The 20438-nt window shown below is 41.4% G+C and overlaps 1 protein-coding gene across 4 annotated transcripts in view; it reads right to left on the bottom strand.

Moving 5' to 3' along the window:
* Positions 1-20438, bottom strand: part of RABGAP1L (RAB GTPase activating protein 1 like) — a 544030-nt gene that overhangs the window by 419720 nt on the left and 103872 nt on the right. For all 4 annotated transcript variants that reach the window (XM_034779149.1, XM_034779151.1, XM_034779152.1 and 1 more), the window contains exons 5-7: positions 19738-19912; positions 18260-18420; positions 17557-17667 (exon numbers count right to left, since the gene is read on the bottom strand). In XM_034779149.1, coding sequence (XP_034635040.1) covers positions 17557-17667; positions 18260-18420; positions 19738-19912 — 447 coding nt within the window. The remainder of the gene's footprint in view (positions 1-17556; positions 17668-18259; positions 18421-19737; positions 19913-20438) is intronic.

The raw sequence follows: 20438 nt of genomic DNA, 5'->3' as shown, positions 1-20438 counted from the left end.
GTTCCTTTCTACCATTTACAACACAGTATCAGTATTCCTTAAAAATGAAAAGGCTTTTCTGTTCATTCCCTATTTTAGGGTCATGTTCGTTGCTAACCCTACATTTGAATTATAAAGGAGAAAAAACACTAAGGTTGCTTTCTTTTTCTGTACTTCTTTATGGATACATCAAACGAGCTGAAGGATTTTGTTCAAATTTGAGCAATTGATATGGGAAAGGATTAAATTATAAAATATATAAAGCTCTAAAACGGGTGGGCAAACTTTTTGCCCCGAGGGCCACATCTGGGTGGAGAAATTGCATGCAGGGATATGATTGTAGGGCTGGGCCAGGGGGTTGGGGGTGCAGGAGGAAGTGCATGGTGTGGGAGGTGGCGCGGTGTGCAGGAAGGGGCTCAGGGCAGGGGCGCAGGAGGAGTGTGGGGTGTATGAGGGGGCTCAGGGCAGGGGGTTGGGGTGCAGGAGGAGTGTGGCAGGGGGTTGGGGTGTGGGGTGCAGGAGGTGTTGGGGTGCGGGCTCCGGCCCGGTGCCACTTACCTGGAGCGGCTCCAGGGTGACAATGGCGTGCACTGGGGCCAGGGAAACGGCTCCTGGAAACGGCTGGCACCATGTCCCTGCAGCCCCTGGGGGAAGAGGGGGCAGAGGGCTCTGCGCGCTGCCCTCGCCTGTGGGTACCTCCCCCGAAGCTCCCAGTGGCCACTGTTCCCCCTTCCCAGTCAATGGGAGCTGCGGGGGGCAGTGCCTGCAGGCGAGGGCAGCACACAGAGCCCTCTACCTCTGCCCTGCCCTACCCCAGGGGCTGCAGTGCCAGCCGCTTCCAAGAGCGGCGCGGGGCCCGCGGCACCACAGGGATGGCAATCCTGCGGGCCAGATCCAAAGCCCTGACGGGCCAAAACCAGCCCGCGGGCCGTAGTTTGCCCACTCCTGCTCTATACAGTACACACATACATGCATACCCACCCCGCTGACCATTTGGAAGAAAGTATATCCTTCTTCAATGTTCAGTACTCCAGCCCCTTCAATTAAGGTACAGGAGCTTACAAAACACATTATTTATACTAGCCTGCAGAGGTTTCAACTGAAATCAGGACTCCATTGTGTTAATTGTTTATATACACAATGAAAGACAGCACCTTGCCCTAGCGACCCTGAAATCTAAACAGAGAAGACAAACAAAGGAAGTATTTACCATCCCCATTTTACAGTTGGGAAACTGAGGTATTGGTGGTATGTCTACACTGCACACTAAGCCCAGTCTCTAACTCAGGTTTCAGCCCAACCTCCACTTCTGTCCACACACAAATCAATCCGACTCAGGTTAGCAAGCACTCAGGACCCAGGTCCCAAGACCCTGCTATGGAGATGGGTCAAAGTTGAGTCCCACTTTAACTCAGGTCCAAGCCCTGTCACTTTGCAGTGTGGACGCAGGTCAAGCAGCAGACCCAAGTCAGAAGGTTTGCATAATGCAGTACGGACATGTTAGAACAGCTGTGAGATCCAGGTCCTGGAACTGTAAACTCAAGTTAACAATGCAATGTGGATTCTCAACTGCAGGCTTGGAAACACCAAGTTCACAAGCCTGGGTGCCACAGATTCTGGCTTAATGTGCAGTGCAGACATACAGTAACTCCTCACTTAACATCCTCCCGCTTAACGTTGTTTCAAAGTTACGTCACTGCTCCATTAGGGAACATGCTCGTTTAAGGTTGTGCAATCTCCCTTATAATGTCATTTGGCTGCCTGCTCTGTGCACTGCTTGTAGGATTCTGTGGAAGAGCAGCGACTTTACAAGGGAGCATTGCAAAAGTTCCACTTCTCCTCCTCCCCCTCCCTCCCAGCACTTCCCCTGCCACCAAATAGTTGTTTGGTGGCGCTTAGGACTTTCTGGGAGGGAGGGAGAGAGGGAAAGAGCAGGGAAGCACCATGTCTCCGCTCCTCCCCCTCCCTCCCAGAAAGTCCTAAGTGCCGCCAAACAGCTGTTTGGCAGCAGGGAAACGCTCCCTCCCAGAAAGTCCTAAGGGCCGCCAAACAGCTGTTTGGCAGCAGGGAAACGCTGGGAGGGAGGGGGAGGAGCGGGGACGCAGCATACTCCAGGGAGGAGGTGGAGTGGGGGGTGGGAAGAGGCAGGCCTGGAGTGGAGCAGGGACAGGAAGAGGTGGGCTGGGAGTCGGCACCTGTTCTTCTGGGGGGAAGCGGACGCTGCTGCTGAGCAAGGTGCTTCCTAGCATCCTTGCCTGCAGTGGGCTGTGCCTGTGTGGGGTAAGCCAGGGGCTCCTCCCAACCACAGTACAGTACTGTACAGTATATAATGCTTTTTGTCTGCCCCAAAAAATGTCCTTGGAACCTAAGCCCCCGCATTTACATTAAATCTTATGGGAAAATTGGATACATTTAACATCGTTTCACTTAAAGTTCCATTTTTCAGGAACATAACTACAACGTTAAGTGAGGAGTTACTGTACCATGAGAGATTAAGTAACTTGCCCAAGATCAGAAAGGAGTCAACATTGAAATCCAGTCTGGTGCTTGAGCCACAAGGCTATCTTTTGTAGAAAGATTTAAAACAAACAAACACCTCCTCCTCTAAGATCCCAAAGAAGTCTCCAGTAAAAGCTGAAAAAAAACCAGACTTAATATGCCTCTTTTTTTTTTTTTTTTAAGTAGAACACTTTTTTAAACAATCTTCTCAGGCTTCCTTTATACAGGATAAGAAAACAAAGGCACAAAGCCAGTTTTTAAAAAATCCTTGCTAAGTCACCTGAAGACCTTCCCCTTGGAATTTGCTCCATCACAAATAGAGTGGTTAGCTGTATGCAGATTTACAATGGACAAATGTTATGCAATACTACACAGAATATTTTTTAAGAAACTAGATCTCACAATCAAGAAAATATCTGAGCAGCATTATTAGTAACAGGCTGAATTATAAAAAGCACAGACAATATTTTAGTCTTTTTTGACAGTTTTCTTTTGCACAATAGTCTAATTTTCTCTAATGGAAGAAAAGTGACTGTTTCACAATGAATATTTAGGTTTTACAACAAATAGGGATTATAAGGAATAGACAGTTTAGACATTTAGTATTCATAGGTTACCACAAAAGCAGTTTCATAGCTTTCAAATGACTGACAGCTAACTAATTAATATTGTGGTGAGCATGGTGTGTTATGAGTAGAGATGTAATAAACAATGCAATTACAATTAGCAGAGTGAATATCATTATATTAAAAACTGTTACAAACACAGGTTTTTCCACATAAGTGATTACTACCCTATTAGCCAGGTTTGTTCCTGTTCATTTTATGCATGTGATACTCTTTTTCTGCTTCATTATAGAAATAAGACATGGTAGTAATTTATATACAAAATTATATTTTTCTCTCTTTACATTTCATTATTATAGAGCATAAAAAAGATCAATAGCAGAAACACAGACTTCAAAAGGCAAGAGAGTACATAAAAGCAATAGGGTTACCAGGGAAGAGACCTGTGAAACTGAAAGAGAGGCACACAATTCAGAACTGCCGGTTGCCTCTTTAGGCCCCAATCCCACAACTTGTTGCATGTGGGACATCAACTATATCTGCACAAAGCTCCACTGAAGACAATGGGGTTACACAGAAGTGCGCCACTCTGCCTGCATGCAACAAGTAGTAGCACCAGGACCACCCTGAAAATAAACTGGGATCATCTTCAAATTAATACAGATTTCCATTTATACAACAAGCCTTATCCATGGGTAAGCCCAGTGGTTTTGACATAATATGCAGGAGATCAGAATTAAGGTTAAGGTTGAGTCCTTCAATCATGAGCACCCAGATGATGTTCTGCAACTATGATCTAATGATACTGGTCAAGATTCTAACCTCAATTACACTGGTGTGAATCAGACTCTCTCTGCAGAAGTGAGTGGAATTACTCTACATTTGTAACTGAGGTCAAGTCAAGCCCACTGCCTCTAGAAATGAAAGACTATTTCAATCTCTATACAAATTCTCTGGTTAGCCTCTCTGCTAAGAGTGTTAAAATATTTGATGTGAATACCAACACAGAGAAAATCAACAACTCATTTCACCAAACAATAACCAGTCACTCTCCTCCAGAGGAAGACTGAAGCCAGTGGCCCCAAATATGACAAACTATATCACATTAACAAGATCTTGTAGCATCCAATTCCTTCTTACCATCCAAATTCTAGAATTTAAATTTCTTCAAGTCTATCAACATCTTTTGTACAGTGTAGACACCAAAACTGGACATAGCATTCCAGTAAAGTTCTCATTGATGCCATATACAGGGGTATTAACACTTCCCCATGTCTAAACCCAAGGATCACATTTGCTCTTCTAGCCAGAGAATTGCACTGCAAACTCATTTTCAGTTGGTTATCCACCATGACAGTCAGGCCCCTTTCTGAATCACTGCTTTCCAAAAACATAATCCCCTGTCCTAAAAATGTGACCCATATTCTAGATACCTAGATGCACAACCTTGTATTTAGCTGTATTAAAATGCACGTTGTTCATGTGAGCCCAGTTTAATATAACAAAATAATATAACATATACACCTCTACCTCAATATAACGCTGTCCTCGGGAGCCAAAAAATCTTACCACATTATAGGTGAAACCCTGTTATATCGAACTTGCTTTGATCCACCAGAGTGCACAGCCCCACCCCACCCCCCCCGGAGCACTTCTTGACCGCATTATATCCAAATTCATATATATCAGGTTGTGTTATATAGGGGTAGAGGTGTGTGTGTGTGTGTGTGTGTGTATATATATATATATATATATATATATATATGAATGAACTGGAAGGGACCCTGAAAAGTCATCAAGTCCAGTCCCCTGCCTTCACTAGCAGGACCAAGTATTGATTTTGCCCCAGATCCCTAAGTGGCCCCCTCAAGGATTGTACTCACAACTCTGGGTTTAGCAGGCCGATGCTCAAACCACTGAGCTATCTCTCCCCACCCCTGCAGATTGCTCTACAGAACTAACCTATCTTTATTATATGCCAATATGTCTCGTCTGCAATTTTTACCAGCAATAATATATTTTCTTCTAGACCATTAATAAAGATAACTACCACCACAGGGCCAAGAACAGATCCTTCTGAAACCCCACTAGAAACTCCCCTTTTATATTATAAGTCCCCATTTACAATTACTTTGAGATCAGTTAGCCAGTTTTTAATCTATTTAATGTGTACTGCACTGATTTTGTACAGTTATTTTTAATCAGCTTATGCAGTAGTAAGTCACATGACTTAGACTTCTGTAAGTATATTATATCAACGCAGTACCTTTGTCAATCAAACTGGTAATCACAAGACACAATACTTAGGAAGTCTATTCGAATTACTTCAAGTAAGGGGTAATACTTGGTGTTAGAAAATCTATAATTTTTTAGGAACTCCAAGGAATTTTTACTAGTGGCAGCATGAGACCTCCAGCATATCTCCCACAATAATGCAATTTTTCTTTCTACATATTATAAATAGATGCTTAAAGGAGCTCTTTATCCTGTTCTCTAGCCTGATCTGGTGGTCCATAACAGATTCCCATCAGTACCCCATCTTGTAATCTGTCAGTTAGAACATTGATCCATAAGCATTCCAGGTACTGCGCTTCTGAATTGTCAATTACTCTAAAGCAAGTGAACCTTTTTATAACATAGCTTTCTTACGGCACTTCCTGAAAGTAGTTAACAAGATACTCTTATCAAATCATCATTTAAGATTACCCAAGATCAAATGTTTTACAAATCTTAAAGTTTGCATGAAACTACAAAAAAATTAAACAAATGCTTTGATACCCCATAGCCTCCAGCTACAAAGAAATTAGAAATTAATTCTATAGCCTCTCTATCAAAGCTTGGAAAACCATCTGAATGACATTAAAAAGAAGTGTGAACCTTTATAGGCAGAGCTTAAATTAATGTTTTTGAAGTACAAAATGAAACAAGTAATTCCTAATGTTTCCCCGAGAATATGCATTTTCACTGTTTCAATAAAAAAGAAATCAGCCAGAGGCAATTTCATTTTTGTAAAAACTAAATAATTAAGCACTAATGCAACAACTATTCTTAAATTGTCACTGGTTGCTAGGAGCTGCAAGGACTCTGAGGATCACACATGAGCCAGTCATTAATTAACCCAAAATCACTTTCATCCACTATTCCCAAGAGGAAACTATTAACACATGCAGGCTTACAGAACCCAAACTGAGCTTCATTAAATTGGAATACAGGAAGACAAAAATACACACGATCATCTTGGTGTAAAGAGACTTGGCTCTTTGCTGATCAGGATAGTCTGCTATAGGAGAATTTGCAGTATGAATTTCCACAATATATTATCCGCATGTACCCTCACCAGGAGTTTAAATCCTGATCTTTGCAAAAAGCTGAGTTTCCATCTCAGAAAGACAAGCTGAGCACTAATTACTTCCTTTCCAAAACATACCGCTGAAATTCAGTAAAGTGAAGAACTCTCCAGCTAGGGTCAGCTATGTATCTGCAAGGCCTAATACACAACACAAGGAGCATAATTCCTGTCGAACAAAACCTTTGTGTTGTACTCCAGACTCCAACTCTAGAGCTGAAATTCTCCATAGCTTGCTTCAAATCAAAAAGAGTATTTTTGTGAAGTCTGAGCAAAATCTGTTTAATCATTTTTGAGTTATGTGGTTATAAACAAAATCTTGTTTAAATACTAAAATTAGAAATTAGCTTTTCTATTTCATGATCTGGTATTTTTACACACATATATGTACATTCAATTCAAAAACTAAGTTCTTTAGGGTTGCAAATTCAAACACTCAAAAGGTAGGGAATGCCAGACTTACAGTTGCCCATAAAACCTTAATTCTACCCTCTTGTATCCCTCCTCCACCCAGTCTGCATAATGAATAAGGCAGGGGTCGTTTGGAAAAATTAGTGATTATGTAATTACAGACTATCATAATGCCCCCACTCCCACAGCAAAGAAAGGGTTGTATAATCTCCATCCATCTATTTGAAGGCTATATTTGACATACCACTTATAGATCATTACTGGGTACAGAAATGAAGTTGTACGATGACAGCAAGAGTGGATTTACAGGTGAAATTATTCTATATCCTGTTTTCAATCCTATTTTTAGTAGTTGTTTTTTTTAAATCTCCCAAAGAGTAGGAATGGAGTTTCAGGATACAGAAAATCACACAATCACATTTAAAGGTAATATTTTTTATTATATTTTAACTGTCTAAAGAGTTTAATTTTCATTTTATGACAAATCTGGAAGAAAGTGAAAAATACATGTCTTTTTCAAGTTTTTTTTAATTATTGTTATTATTATTATTATTATTATTATTTTGTGGTGAGAATCTCTTGATCATTTCAAGGTACTTTCTCCTACTAATCACTGATTAGAATATAGTATTTCCCTCAACTTTTTCACTGTATATGAAAGGTGTATTTGAATTCTTTTGGTAAGACTGCCACCTGGTGGATTTTTTTATTTTAATATTTTTAATGCTACTATTCAGAAGAAACTTCCCAATTATACCATAACAACCACCGCCATCACCACTATAGTTAAGGGCAATTAGTAACTCTCTATTATGAAAGAACAGTTACTTACCTTACAGTAACTGGTTCTTTCAGATGTGTTATCCACATTAATTCCACTCTTGGTACATATATGCTCCACAAACATGAAACTGGAATCTTTTGGCCAACAGCCCATTCCTGTGTCCTAGATGGTCTCACCCTGCCCCCATCGTCCATTCCAAGGATATCAAGGGCATAGCAGGTCCAAGCACCCTTCTGTTCCCTCACCAGTGCAGAATCCCAAAGGAGTAGGACTGCATAGTAGCAGAGGGAGAGTGGGTCATGGAGTCCATGCAGACAACATATCTTGAAAACTGACTGACCGTGTGGATTTCATTCTTGTTTACTAACAAGCAGTTATCTGTGTGCTAGGAGGTAGATAGTAGCTATTCTATTTAAACAGTGACAGACCTACCAAAAATGAGCATCTAATCAGGACGCTTCTACCAAAGTATAGTGTATTGGACATTCTTCTAACAGGCAGCAGAGGCTCTAAAGCCTGAGCTCTAGGTGGCTGTAACTTGGTTTGCTCCCAATATGTTCTTATACACCTGGAGATCCATTTTTATAATCTCTGTGAGGATTAAGATCAGGCAATATCCTATCAGCAAAGGCTACCAGCAGTTTAGGTGTGTTCATGAATGATTCTGACCTGTTAAGGTAAAATGGCAATCCCCTGGGGTTGAGAAATGCTTGGGGAAGAAAACTGGGAGATGAATTAATTAGTTCAGAGGCAACTGCTTGGCCCATGCTGAGGCCATCGTGACCATCAATCCAGCATCTTGCCTCAGCTTCCTCTAGACCCTCTGTATCATGGAGATGGTTGGTAGAAGATATACATGGGTACCAGTGTCCAGGGGACAAGAAAGCCATCTGACAGAGAGCAAACGATCTAATTATGGGTATCCTCATTTGCAGAAGATGCTCTGAAACATTATGTCCTTGACTGACCACCTATGCTTGTCCGAGAACTGTCTCCTGAAGTAATCTGCTAGCAAGTTCTCAATCCTTGGAAGATATGGGGACCAGGCACGATAGAGTGATGAACATACAAAATCAAGAGCCAAACAGCTTCCTGACGGAATGGAGAGGACCTGAATCCTCCATGTCTACTGACATAATCCATAGGCAGGATGTTGTCTGTCAGCATCTGAACTGTGAATCCCTGGAGTAAAGGTAGAAACGCCATGCATGCCAGGCAGATGACTTCGAGTTCCAGGATGTTTACATGCAGACAAGCTTCTTGAGGGGACCATAAGGCTTGAGTTTTAAGATGATCTAGATGACTACCCATCCCTGAGTGAAGGTATCAGTCACCAGTCTTTCTCTAAGTAAAGGTGAAGAAAAGTGTATTCTGTTGCATATACATTGGTGGAAAGACCTTCAGAATGAGGAGAGAACTTTTTATGGGACTGAGAATATCGTGTTCTCTTGGTGTCTCTTGGGTAGATACACTGACGTCAACTGCTCTTGTAAAGAGCGTAGAAGTCTGGCAAGATTAGGGTTGCCAACTTTCTAATCACACAAAACCGAGCACCCTACCCTGCCCCTTCCCCAAGGCCCCACCCCTTCCCCGCTCACTACATTCCCCCTTCCTCAGTGGCTCACTCCCCCCCCCCACTAACTTTCACTGGGCTGGGGCAGGGAGTTGGGGTGTGGGAGGGGGGAGGGCTCTGGCTGGGGGTGTGGGCTCCAGGGTGGGGCCATAAATGAGAGGTTCAGGGTGTGGGAGGGGGCTCTGGGCTGGGGCAGAGAGTTGGGGTGCAGGAGGGGGTGAGGGCTCCGGCTGGGAGTGTGGGCTCTGGGATGGGGCTGGAGAGGAGGGGTTTGGGGCATAGGAAGGGGCTCCAGGCTGCAGGTTGGGGCAGGGGATTGGGGTGCAGGAGGGGGCTCTAGGCTGGGGGGTGAGGCCGAGGGATTCGGAGTGTGGGAGGGGGCTGCAGATTGAGGTGCAGGAGGGGGCTCTGGCTTTAGGGGGGCTCAGGGCTGGGGCAGGGGGTTGGGGCGCGGGCTTACCTCAGGCAGCTCCCGGTCAGTGGTGCAGCGGGGCTAAGGCAGGCTCCTTGCCTGTCCTGGCACTGTGCTATGCCCTGGAAGCGACCAGCAGCAGGTCCAACTCCTGGGGAGGTGGGGAGAGGCAGGGAGACAGGAGGCTCCACGTGCTGCTCTTGCCCGCAGGCACCATCCCTCCAGCTCCCATTGGCTGGGGTGCTGACTGGAGTTGCCAGGGTCCTTTTTCGACCGGGTGTTCCGGTCAAAAACCGGACACCTGGCAACCCTAGGCAAGATGCATCACATAGGTCCATGAGACCATGTGTCCCAGAAGTCTGAGGCATGCTCTCACTGATGTTTTTGGGTGCGTGAAATTAGTTGATGAGGTCCACCTTCGTTTATAAACTTGTGTAAGGTAAGCTTTAGCTGACTTGGAACGTAACACAGCTCCTACAAACTGCATTGAGTAGGTGAAAGTGTAGCTTTTTCTCTGCTGACTTTGAGGCCCAGTATGATAAGAGATGTAAGGGTCACCTAAATCAAGTTGGTGTTGGGTTGATCTTCTTCAGATCAATCAGTCATTGAGCTATGGTTAGAACTGGATTACCTGTTTGCTTAGATGAGATGCCAGGACTGCCAAGCATTCTGAATGCCCTTAGTCCTGTGGAAAGACCAAAGGGCAGGACAGTGGTGAGAGTGTACCAGTCATGAGATGTTCCTAATAGGAACTGGAGGAATTTCATGAGAGCCAGATGCATTAACATGGCACCTTGAAAGTTGAGAGATGTGAGCCAGTCTTGAGAATCTAACAAGAGAATTATGGAGGCCAGAATCACCATCCTGAACCTGAAATGCCAGATGAACCTGTTGAGATGCTGCAAGTCCAGATATGGGATGCCATACTACTTTCTTCTTTGGAATGAGAAAGTAATGGGAATAAAATGCCCTGCCTCTGCACTGTTGCAAGCAGTAGATGGAGTCCAACTCTTGTTTCAACAGTGACACGGGAAAGGGTGCCTCTGAAGGAGGGTGAGAGGTAGAAAAGGATTGGAATTGAAAGCAGTACCTTTTGCTGACAATATCTAGGACCCACTGGTCTGAGGTGATCCCAAAGGCTTCCAAAAAAGAGATGGTTGCCAAAGGGGGAAGGAGGAGATTTGTAGGAGGTTCTGATAGACTCTCAATGTTGTGGTCAAATTTGTTAGTGGGAGGAAGACATCAACTGTGCCACAGTTGAGAAAGGAGAGTGACAGAAGGAGGAGAGCTCTATCTGATGCTGCAATAACTGACCTGGCTGGAAAGATCTATGCTGTCTTTTGAGAGAAGGGCGATCTAGACCTAGAAAGGGAGACAGTCAGATAATGGTTTTCAGGGATAGGCTAGCCTGTAGGCAATGGTTGATAAGTATATGGATCCTGAACTAGAGGACAAGAGGATACCAGGGGGCCTGTTCTCTGAGATGCACATCTTTTCCTACTGAGAGAGCAGTGCCTGGAGTCCATCCCGGAATTCCAGTGTGATCCCCATAGAGGGGAGGAGGCAGAGTGGGAAATGAGCCCATAATGCACACTAGTGGGGAGGATGAAAAGAAATAAGCCTCCTACAAAGGTGGGGTTGCCTTTTCAGTAGTTACAGGGATGCTCTTACATCCCCTTATTTCAAGTAGGGGACTGGAGCAGTGCCATCAATACTTTGCTTGTCTGCAATATTAAGGTCTCAGTGACAAGTGGTCTAGCCAGCACCAGCACCAATCTATCCAGTGAAGGTGATCTTGAATCAGGCCCACAGCTAAATCATTTGGGGTCCATATATGCTCTAGAGACAGCACCAATGTGCCAAGTACTAAAGTGACTGTGCCACAGCAAGGTCAGTCCACGGGTTTCATGGTGTAGACGATGAGGGTAACATTTGCTTAGGCTAACTCAAAATGTGTTGAAATGCGAGTAGGGAGCAGGAGTCACACCAGCTAAAGTTAAGTTGTTAGCATGAGCGAATAGTGATATTAATAGAAGTGACAAGGCATAACCTTGGGTCATAAAGTAAATATGTTTTTGTTTTAATTGGGTTTAGCAAGTGTTGTAGGGGAATTTTTGGATGTTTTGGAACATTGGTAGCCACAGAATTTGAAATGATGCAAATAGTAATTGGAATGATGTTTGATATTAATAGCCAATAAAGAAGAAGATATTTGAGTTTTCGGGTATGGAAGATTTAATGTGGTAGCAGAAACATAGATATAGTACAAGGTAGGCTTAATGCTAAGGAGTGTTATAATTTATTATAAAAGGGTATTATGCTAATTTTAGATTAGCACGCTCATCCACCATCAAGGTGCCGTTAAAAAAAAAGACTATACACCAGTTCTTCTCATCCAGGGACGGATCACCCCAGAATGCACCATTTGTTCTTGGAATGTGAATATAAATGCAGCGTATAGTTATATTGTAATTCCTGTTTGTTTTAAGTAATTTTTTTAATTAAATAATGTCTTTAATTCGATCACTCATTCTGTCTGTCACAGTCCTCCACTAAATTAAATTATTTATAACCACCCTGAAGGCTCAACCCTTAAAGAGTTCAGTATGGTTTTATTCCTTATGTTTAAGCTCTTAATTGGAAACACATCAAACAAGGTTACAGTTGGCACCAGGAGACATGTGTCAGGCTGCCCTTTGATTGGTGAGCCAGAGACAAATTAGACACTGGTGCCTAGCAAGTTGAGACATAAGAATCAGCAGGTGAGGGTGACTTAGGCCTGGTCTACACTGGGAGGGGAGGGAAATGGGGGGGAAAATCGGTCTAAGTTATGCAACTTCAGCTACGTGAATCACATAGCTGAAGTCGACATACTTAGATCAACTTACCGTGGTGTCTTCATCATGGTGAGTTGACTGCTGCCGCTCCCCCATCGACTCTGCCTGCGCCTCTCACCGAGCTGGAGTACAGGAGTCGACGGGAGAGCGCTCAGGAATCGATTTATCACATCTGGACTAGACATGATAAATCCATCCCTGCTGGATTGATAGCTGCCCACCGATCCAGCCGGTAGTGAAAACATACCCTTACACCTTTAGCTCATATCTGGAGCGGTGCATCTTCCTACCCTTCTCTGAGGTCACAGACAGCAAAATGGGGGCAGAGAACTGAGGCCTCTTGGTCAATGTAACACAGGAGCTCAGGTGGAATCTCAACTCACTGTGGCACTCATGAGGAAGAACTGACAGGAGGACTAAGGTCAAGCTACATCCTTCCTTTTAGCGTCCACAGTTGCTTGTACATAGCACTCCAGGAGGAGCAATTTTAGGTGGGCTTCCAGCTTTTTGAGTCCATTTAGAGAAGGAGAAATATATTGAACAATCACTTAGGGATATGTAGCCGGTCCTCATATACACTCCAAAATAAATAGATAGATAGATAGATAGATAGATAGATAGATAGATAGATAGATAGATAGATAGATAGATAGATAGATAGATAGATAGATAGATAGATAAAAACCCTGCAGCAGCGAGTCTCGAAGCCTGAGTCTAACTGACACTTCAGGGCTAAAAATAGCAGTGTAGATGTTCCCACTTAGGCTGGAGCTCAGGCTCTGAAACCCAGCAAGAAGAAAAGGTCTGAGAGCCTGTGGGAAAATCTACACTGCTACTTTTAACCATGTAGCACAAGCCCGAGTCAGTTGACAGAGGCACTGAGACTTGCTGCTGTGCGGGGGAGAGGGAGATTTGGATTTGTTTTTTGCAGCACACATGCACCTATTGAAGCTTCACACAAAGAGGACAGGATTTGAACTCCAGGGATTTTGCTTTTGTCATATTGTCAGAGACCCTGTATACAGTGGTCCTCCCTATAAACTGAATGTCTGACTAAAAGGTTGGTGCTTATGACAACTGATAAAAAGACTAACACTAGTAACTAATTAGCAAATACTAGTACCTACTAACACTAGTGCATAGGGAAGCAAGCAGACAGTGTAAGGATTCTGTCTTGTTGCCACAGGTGGTAAGATGGAATGGAAGAACTGTTGGACCACTTCGCTCTTTACACCTTCAGGCAAAGGAGGAGGAGTGCAAGAAAACGTAGCATGCAGGCACACCACCACCAGACATTGGTGGCCAAAAGAATCCAATCTCGCACACCAGAAGTGGACCAATCACACAAAAACCATCAGTTTCCAAGGAAGAGTCTTAACACCTAAGAGCACTATCAAATATTCTTATACAATACTTAGGCTTGCTTCTACATATTACTAATGATTAGGGCTGTCAAGTAATCACAGTTAACTCACACGATTAACTAAAAAAATTGTGAGTAATCGCAGTTTTAATCGCACTGTTAAACAATAGAATACCAGTCGAAATGTATTAAATATTTTGGATGTTTTTCTACATTTTCATATATATTGTATTCTGTGTTGCAATTGAAATCAAAGTGTATATTATTTTTGAAGACAAGTATTTGCACTGTAAAAATGATAAAGAAATGGTATTTTTCATTTCATCTCATACAAGTACTGTAGTGCAATCTCTTTGTCCTGAAAGTGCAATTTACAAATGTAGATTTTTTTTTTTTTACATAACTGCACTCAAAAACAGAATATAAAACTTCAGAGCCCACAATCATCATTCCAAAGGACATGCTTCCACGCTGATGACACTCATTAAAAAAAATAATGTGTTAATTAAATTTGTGACCGAACTTCCTGGGGGAGAACAGTATGTCCCCTACTATGTTTTACCCTCATTCTGCCATATATTTCATATTATAGCAGTCTCGCCTGATCACCCAGCACGTCATTCATTTTAATAACACTTTCACTACCGATTTCACAAAATGCAAAGAAGGTACCAATGTGAGATTTCTAAAGATAGCTACAGCACTCAACCCAAGGTTTAAAAATCTGAAGTGCCTTCCAAAATCTGAGAGGGACGAGGTGTGGAGCATGCCTTCAGAAGTCTTAAAAGAGCAACACTGATGCGGAAACTATAGAACCCAAACCACCAAAAAAGAAAATCAACTTTCTGCTGGTGGCATCTGTGATAAATGAAGGGGGAAATGGGGGGCATAGCTCCCTTTTATGGATACCCAGCCAGCCAGCCATGAAATCCCTCTTAGTAGCTGTTCCCTACTTGCTCTACCTGTAAAGGGTTAAAAAATCTCACTGCTATGCATAGGTAAAAGGAAGTGAGTGGGCACCTGGCCAAAAGAGCCAATAGGAAGGCTAGAACTTTTTAAAATTGAAACAAGACTCCAGTTTTGTCGGTCTGTTGTTGCTTTTCAGGGTAGAGGCAGACAGGGCAGAGCTATGTTGTAAAATGCTTGGGCGAGGTATGAAAAATCATCAGTATCATACCTAGAAACTACTCATTTAAAGACCCAGATATGTAAGTAGATCAGGAAATGTCTAGGAAGACGCGATTAGGTTTATCCCTTGTATTTCTTTATGGCTTGTGGATTCCTCTGTGCTAACCCCAAGTGCTTTAGTTTTGCTTGTAACCTTTAAGCTGGACCTCAAGGAAGCTATTTTTGGTGCTTAATCCCTGTAATTGCTCTTTTAAAATATATCAATAGCCTCAGTTCCCAGATGTATTTTCTTCCTTTTAAAAAAAAAAAAAAAAAAAAAAAAAAGGAAAATTTACCTTTTTTAAGAACAGAATTGGATTTTTGTGCCTTAAGAGGTTTGTGCACGTGTTTAATTAGCTGGTGGCAACAGCAGATTTCCCTTCCTCCCCCTCCCACCCCTCAGCTCTTCCCCGGAGGGGGGTAAAAGGGCTTGAGCGTACTCCACAGAAAGGAATTCCCAAGTGCACCTTCCTGGGCTCTCAGAGAGGTTCTGCACTTGGGTGGTGGCAGCATCTACCAATCCAAGGTCAGAGAAAAGCTGTAACCTTGGAAGTTTAATACAAGCCTGGAGTAGCTTTAGTATTAATTTTTAGAATCCTTGCGGGCGTGCCAAAGTGGGGAATTAGCCTGGACAGCATCGGACTCAGATAATGAAAATGAACATGTGTCGGTCCGCACTGCTTCGGATTGTTATCGAGCAGAACCCACCATCCTCATGGATGCATGGTGGTTGAGGCCTGAAGGGACATCTGAATCTTTAGCACATCTGGCATGTTAATATCTTGTGATGCTGGTTACAACAGTGCCATGCAAATGCCTATTCTCACTTTTAGGTGACATTGTAAATAAGAAGTGGGCAGCATTATCTCCTGCAAATGTAAACAAACTTGTTTGTCTGAGTGATTAGCTGAACAAGAAGCAGGACTGAGTGGACTTGCAGGCTGTAAAATTTCATTGTTTTACTTTTTAATGCAGTTATTTTTTGTACATAATTCTACATTTGTAAGTCCACTTGTCATGATAAAGAGATTGCACTAAAGTACTTGTATTAGCTGAACTGAAAAATACTATTTCTTTTGTTTTTTTACAGTGCAAATACTTGCAATCAAAAATAATATAAAGTGAGCACTGTACACTTTGTATTGTGTGTTCTAATTGAAATCAATACATTTGAAAATGTAGAAAACATCCAAAAATATTTAAATTGTATATTATTGTTTAACAGTGCAATTAATCACGATTAATTTTTTTAATTGCTTGACAGCCGTACTAATTATACCATTACTTAACACATTCAGTGCATATTATTTCCTAAATAATTTTATTAAACGTTCACTAAAAATTATAAAATTAGAAGACATATTACAAATTCAAGAATCAAAACTTTGTATGAATGGAGGAAGATCATAGGACTTTGCACAGACATCATAGTTCAGACAATACTGGAGGAAGATGGGCCTAGCCATCCAGCAGGAGACATGTTCTCGTAAAACATCAAGCTGAAAAGAATAAAAACTTTCTAAGACTAACTTAGAATCAAACGACAAATTGGCAGGCTTCACACCTGTTAGAGTTGCAGAGAAACAGGAATCAGAAGAAATGGAACAGAAACTCAAAAGTTCATCAGGAAGCTGTATTTCTTTAAGACAAAAAAGCAGCACCAGCATTCAAACACCAATACATACTTTGTGCTCTAATCAAACCTTTAACCAAGAATAAAGCAAAACAATCCTTGGGAATAGAAAGAATCAAACAGGGGCTTTAAGAAACCTTGGCCAGATCTGAACAGTAGGACATTTCCAGGGAAGAAAACAAAATGGAAAACCTACAGATTCAAGAATTTCAATTAATGGGCATCAGGGCATTAATGCCAACTCACAGTTTGCTGGATCTGAAATTAAGGTATTGGAAAAGGATTCATGTCCCACTAGCAATCCAGTGAGATACTAACTCTCCACTGTTTCTATTTTTAAGATGTTAGTATAGCAAATGTGTCTTTAGCAGATATGGCTGCCAAAATTTCAATAGGAACATATTAGACACAATGTACTACATTTTGTCCCACATATTTGACACATTAAGCAACATCAAAAGCAGTTAAAGTGCATGATCAACAAAGAATTGTAGGCAAACCCAAAAATGCAACCAAGTGAAGCAGAACGAAAAGCCCTGTCTGAGTATTATGAGAGAGGTTTTCAGAAAATATCTGCCCCCTTCCCTTAGGTACCAAAGTGGCCAAAATGTCAACCAACGTGCAGATTTAAAAAATAAAATAAAATGGGCCTCCAAGTATTTGGTCCTGTGCTAAGCCAACACTTGTTGGATTCACCCCATAGAAGTGAACATAGGTCTTAACATTGAAATAATTCCAAAAGTGATAGATTAGCTATAAGGTATTTGGCCACTAGTAACCAATTAACCAATTTTTTCCTATTCCTTTGGATATTTAAGAAGAAACACTTGGTCATACACACAAGTTAGCTCATTAGAGCTCCAAGTCTGAATTTAGTACATATGTATTCAGTTCCACTGAATCACAGGTATTTTGTGAGGGCGACGATAAGCACATTAGAGACCATTTTCTTACACTTAACCTGTTTTACTTTATATCATGCTTACCTTTCAATGGCCAATTCTTTGTTTGAGAGTTGCTGGACTGTGATCACAACTTTCTTATCAATTCCCTGTTTCAGTTTGAAATAAAATTTCTCTCTGTCCTTTGGTACAGGGCTAAAAAAGAAAGAATTAGTTCCATTTGCACAGATACAGCACAATATAGGTGGATAACTATTAGAAATATGATGTGGTGATAGCTAGAGCCTCATCAAATTATTTTCATTTTATTTTTTGGCCATTTCATTGTATTTTATTGTGGGAGGCCAAAGGGGAGGGATGTCTGTACTTTCAACATACTGATTCAAATGTATTGGCTTACGAAAACTCAATTAGAAGAGTTAAATAACTGTACTGAAAGAAACCCCAAAAAATATTGGCACAAATTTTCAGCAAGCTAGGCCTCAACTATCTTACTCAAGTGTGCCTATGGAACTTGGAATGTCCACCAAGGACTAGGATTTTAAACACTTACAAAACTTGATTAATATTGTTTTTCTATGCTGCTTTTTATTTTTTAATCAGATTAGGCTTCTACAAAAAATGTATTTAAGACAAACAAAGCAATAACCTCAAAGAAAAAAAAATAGCATACAGCAAAAAATTAACCAAAACTAGTTTCTTCACTACATGTTGGTTAGCCACACATCCCTCAAATCAGCTGCACATGTTTTATGGAGGCTTCTAATTTTTCTGTTTTTCAAATTACCTAAAATTTCCTTTACCATCATCTTCTTTAACCTCTAAGGAGACACTGAAAGTGAATACATCACTATCTGGGGTAGGAAGAACAGAGTCCTTAACATGGTCTGTGGCTTGTTTGGAAGACCGTCTGAACGCTGTTGAGAAACTATATAAAATTCTGCTGACCTGAAAAAGGGAGGGGAAAAAAGAATAAGAGCACTGATGCCATCCATTCATCTTCCTATGGAGAACATGCACAGTTGTGATGTATTCCCTCAAGTGATCATTTCTCAGCAAGCATATTTTTGAAATTCTTAAAAGGAAATAGTTTTACCTTTCTTCTCTCCTCCTCACCCGCTCAATTCAAGTGTTTAATAAGAATACGTGTTGAGATACCATGGTTTTAGGGTAACAGAAGTGTGTTCACTTTTGATGCAATATCTCAAATTTTTAAATCAGCAAGTTTCGCCTAGCCAGTGGTTTTCAACCTGTGGTCCGCAGACTATGTCTAAGGGGTCCATGAAAGGTTACTATGAAAATAAAGTTTCAGATCCCAGAAAAGTCATTCAATTTTTCTGATCAAAAATGTGTGAATCCCCCCACCTACAAGTCAAAACCTGGAAGTGTTGTCATTACCATAAAAAACAACAGTTTAGCACCCTTTCTCATGCTGCATCAAATGCCGTGCTGAGCATGTGAGACATTTATAGTTGAATTCTATTCAGTCAGTTTTCAGCTTATGAGTACTATGGTAGGGATCTGTGGACCACAGGTTGAATTTCCAAAGGGTTCCGCACCTTCATTCAAAAAAGTTTAAGCGTCCACAAATGAAAAAAGGTTGAAAAACCACTGGCCTACCCAGTTCATGAATATGATTTTGTTGCTAAATGACCTGCAGATTTTGTTATTGTAATTATTTTTACATTTAAAAATCTGTACAGCTTACTGTTTGTACCTGCCAGGTCCTAAACTCACATTCACTACTTTTTTCTTTTTACTGTTCACCCTCAAGACCCAATATTGTGCTGATCATCATTAACTCAAGGAAAGCAGAAGTCTGCTCTCTCAAATGTCCCAATGCTCTTCTTCAACCATCTAGAGGAATCCCTACTGAAGGCTTTAAGATGTTCCTTTATAACTCCAGGGCCCAAGTACACAATCTCGTTGGTAATCTCAAACCAGACTCAAAGCAGGAGCGAAGGATTTTCTCCCAAATCTCCCCATTACATTGTAGTGCAATACATTGTAAGCTAGGACTATGTTTGGGCAGGACCCACTGCAAGATATAAACTTTGGTAAAAGGTATTAAAGTAACTTCGTAAATTATTTTAATATTCAAGAACACGTAGTTGCACATCTTGTGAAATCTACGGCACACATGCTAAAGTACTGAGGTTGATTTTACATGACAGTATGTGATAGTATATAAAGACTGGGGACAATCATAGAAAATACCTTTATTATGCTCAGTAAGAAGTCACTGTGGTAGTATTTTATACTTACTGCCTCTTTAATCTCACAGGAGAAAACATGAATCTGGAACTCCTCTGTTCCACAGTAGCTTTCAGTAAATGCGAAGCAGTCACTCTCTGCAGTTCCATTTTGTCCACGTGCACAGAACAATATCTTATAGATTGGGAAAGAGGCTATCTCTGTATTGCTGGTTTGGTCTATTATTCTGCAGGGGGGGAAGTGACAAACGTGAAGTCAGTCACATAAACTAGAACCAAATAAAGATATCCACCAGCTTCTTTCTGTAATTGAATGAGCTATTATGCAAAGTATAACTACTATTCAGTGTAAGCACCCAACATTAAAATACATTTAAAAAATGTAAGCAATAAAAATGTTCAGTTTCAACTACATTTCTTTCAATACAATTTATATCAAAATAAAATAGGAAGCAAATAGTACCCTAAATTATATAGGACCAGTATTAATCATAAAAATCACTGCTCTGCAGTTCATCACCAGAATCAAAGGGTTTCGTTAACTAGGAACAACAAAAATTGTGAAAATGCACTTTATATAGATACAGGCCCAGAAAGTCAGCAAAGGGAGATTCTGTAAACTCCCTGTCTGGGAAGTTATTAATAGTATGAAATGTAGGCTGTTATGCTGTATACTGCTGAAATGTCAAATGATGGTGAAAACTGACCTTAATATCGTCTCCAAAAATATCAATAAAAGGTACACGACCCCCA

This window comes from Trachemys scripta, chromosome 8, assembly GCF_013100865.1.
Source record: "Trachemys scripta elegans isolate TJP31775 chromosome 8, CAS_Tse_1.0, whole genome shotgun sequence".
In the NCBI taxonomy this organism is placed as follows: domain Eukaryota; kingdom Metazoa; phylum Chordata; order Testudines; family Emydidae; genus Trachemys; species Trachemys scripta.
Note: the sequence above shows the minus strand (reverse complement) of the source record. Positions and strands in the feature narration are given on the sequence as shown.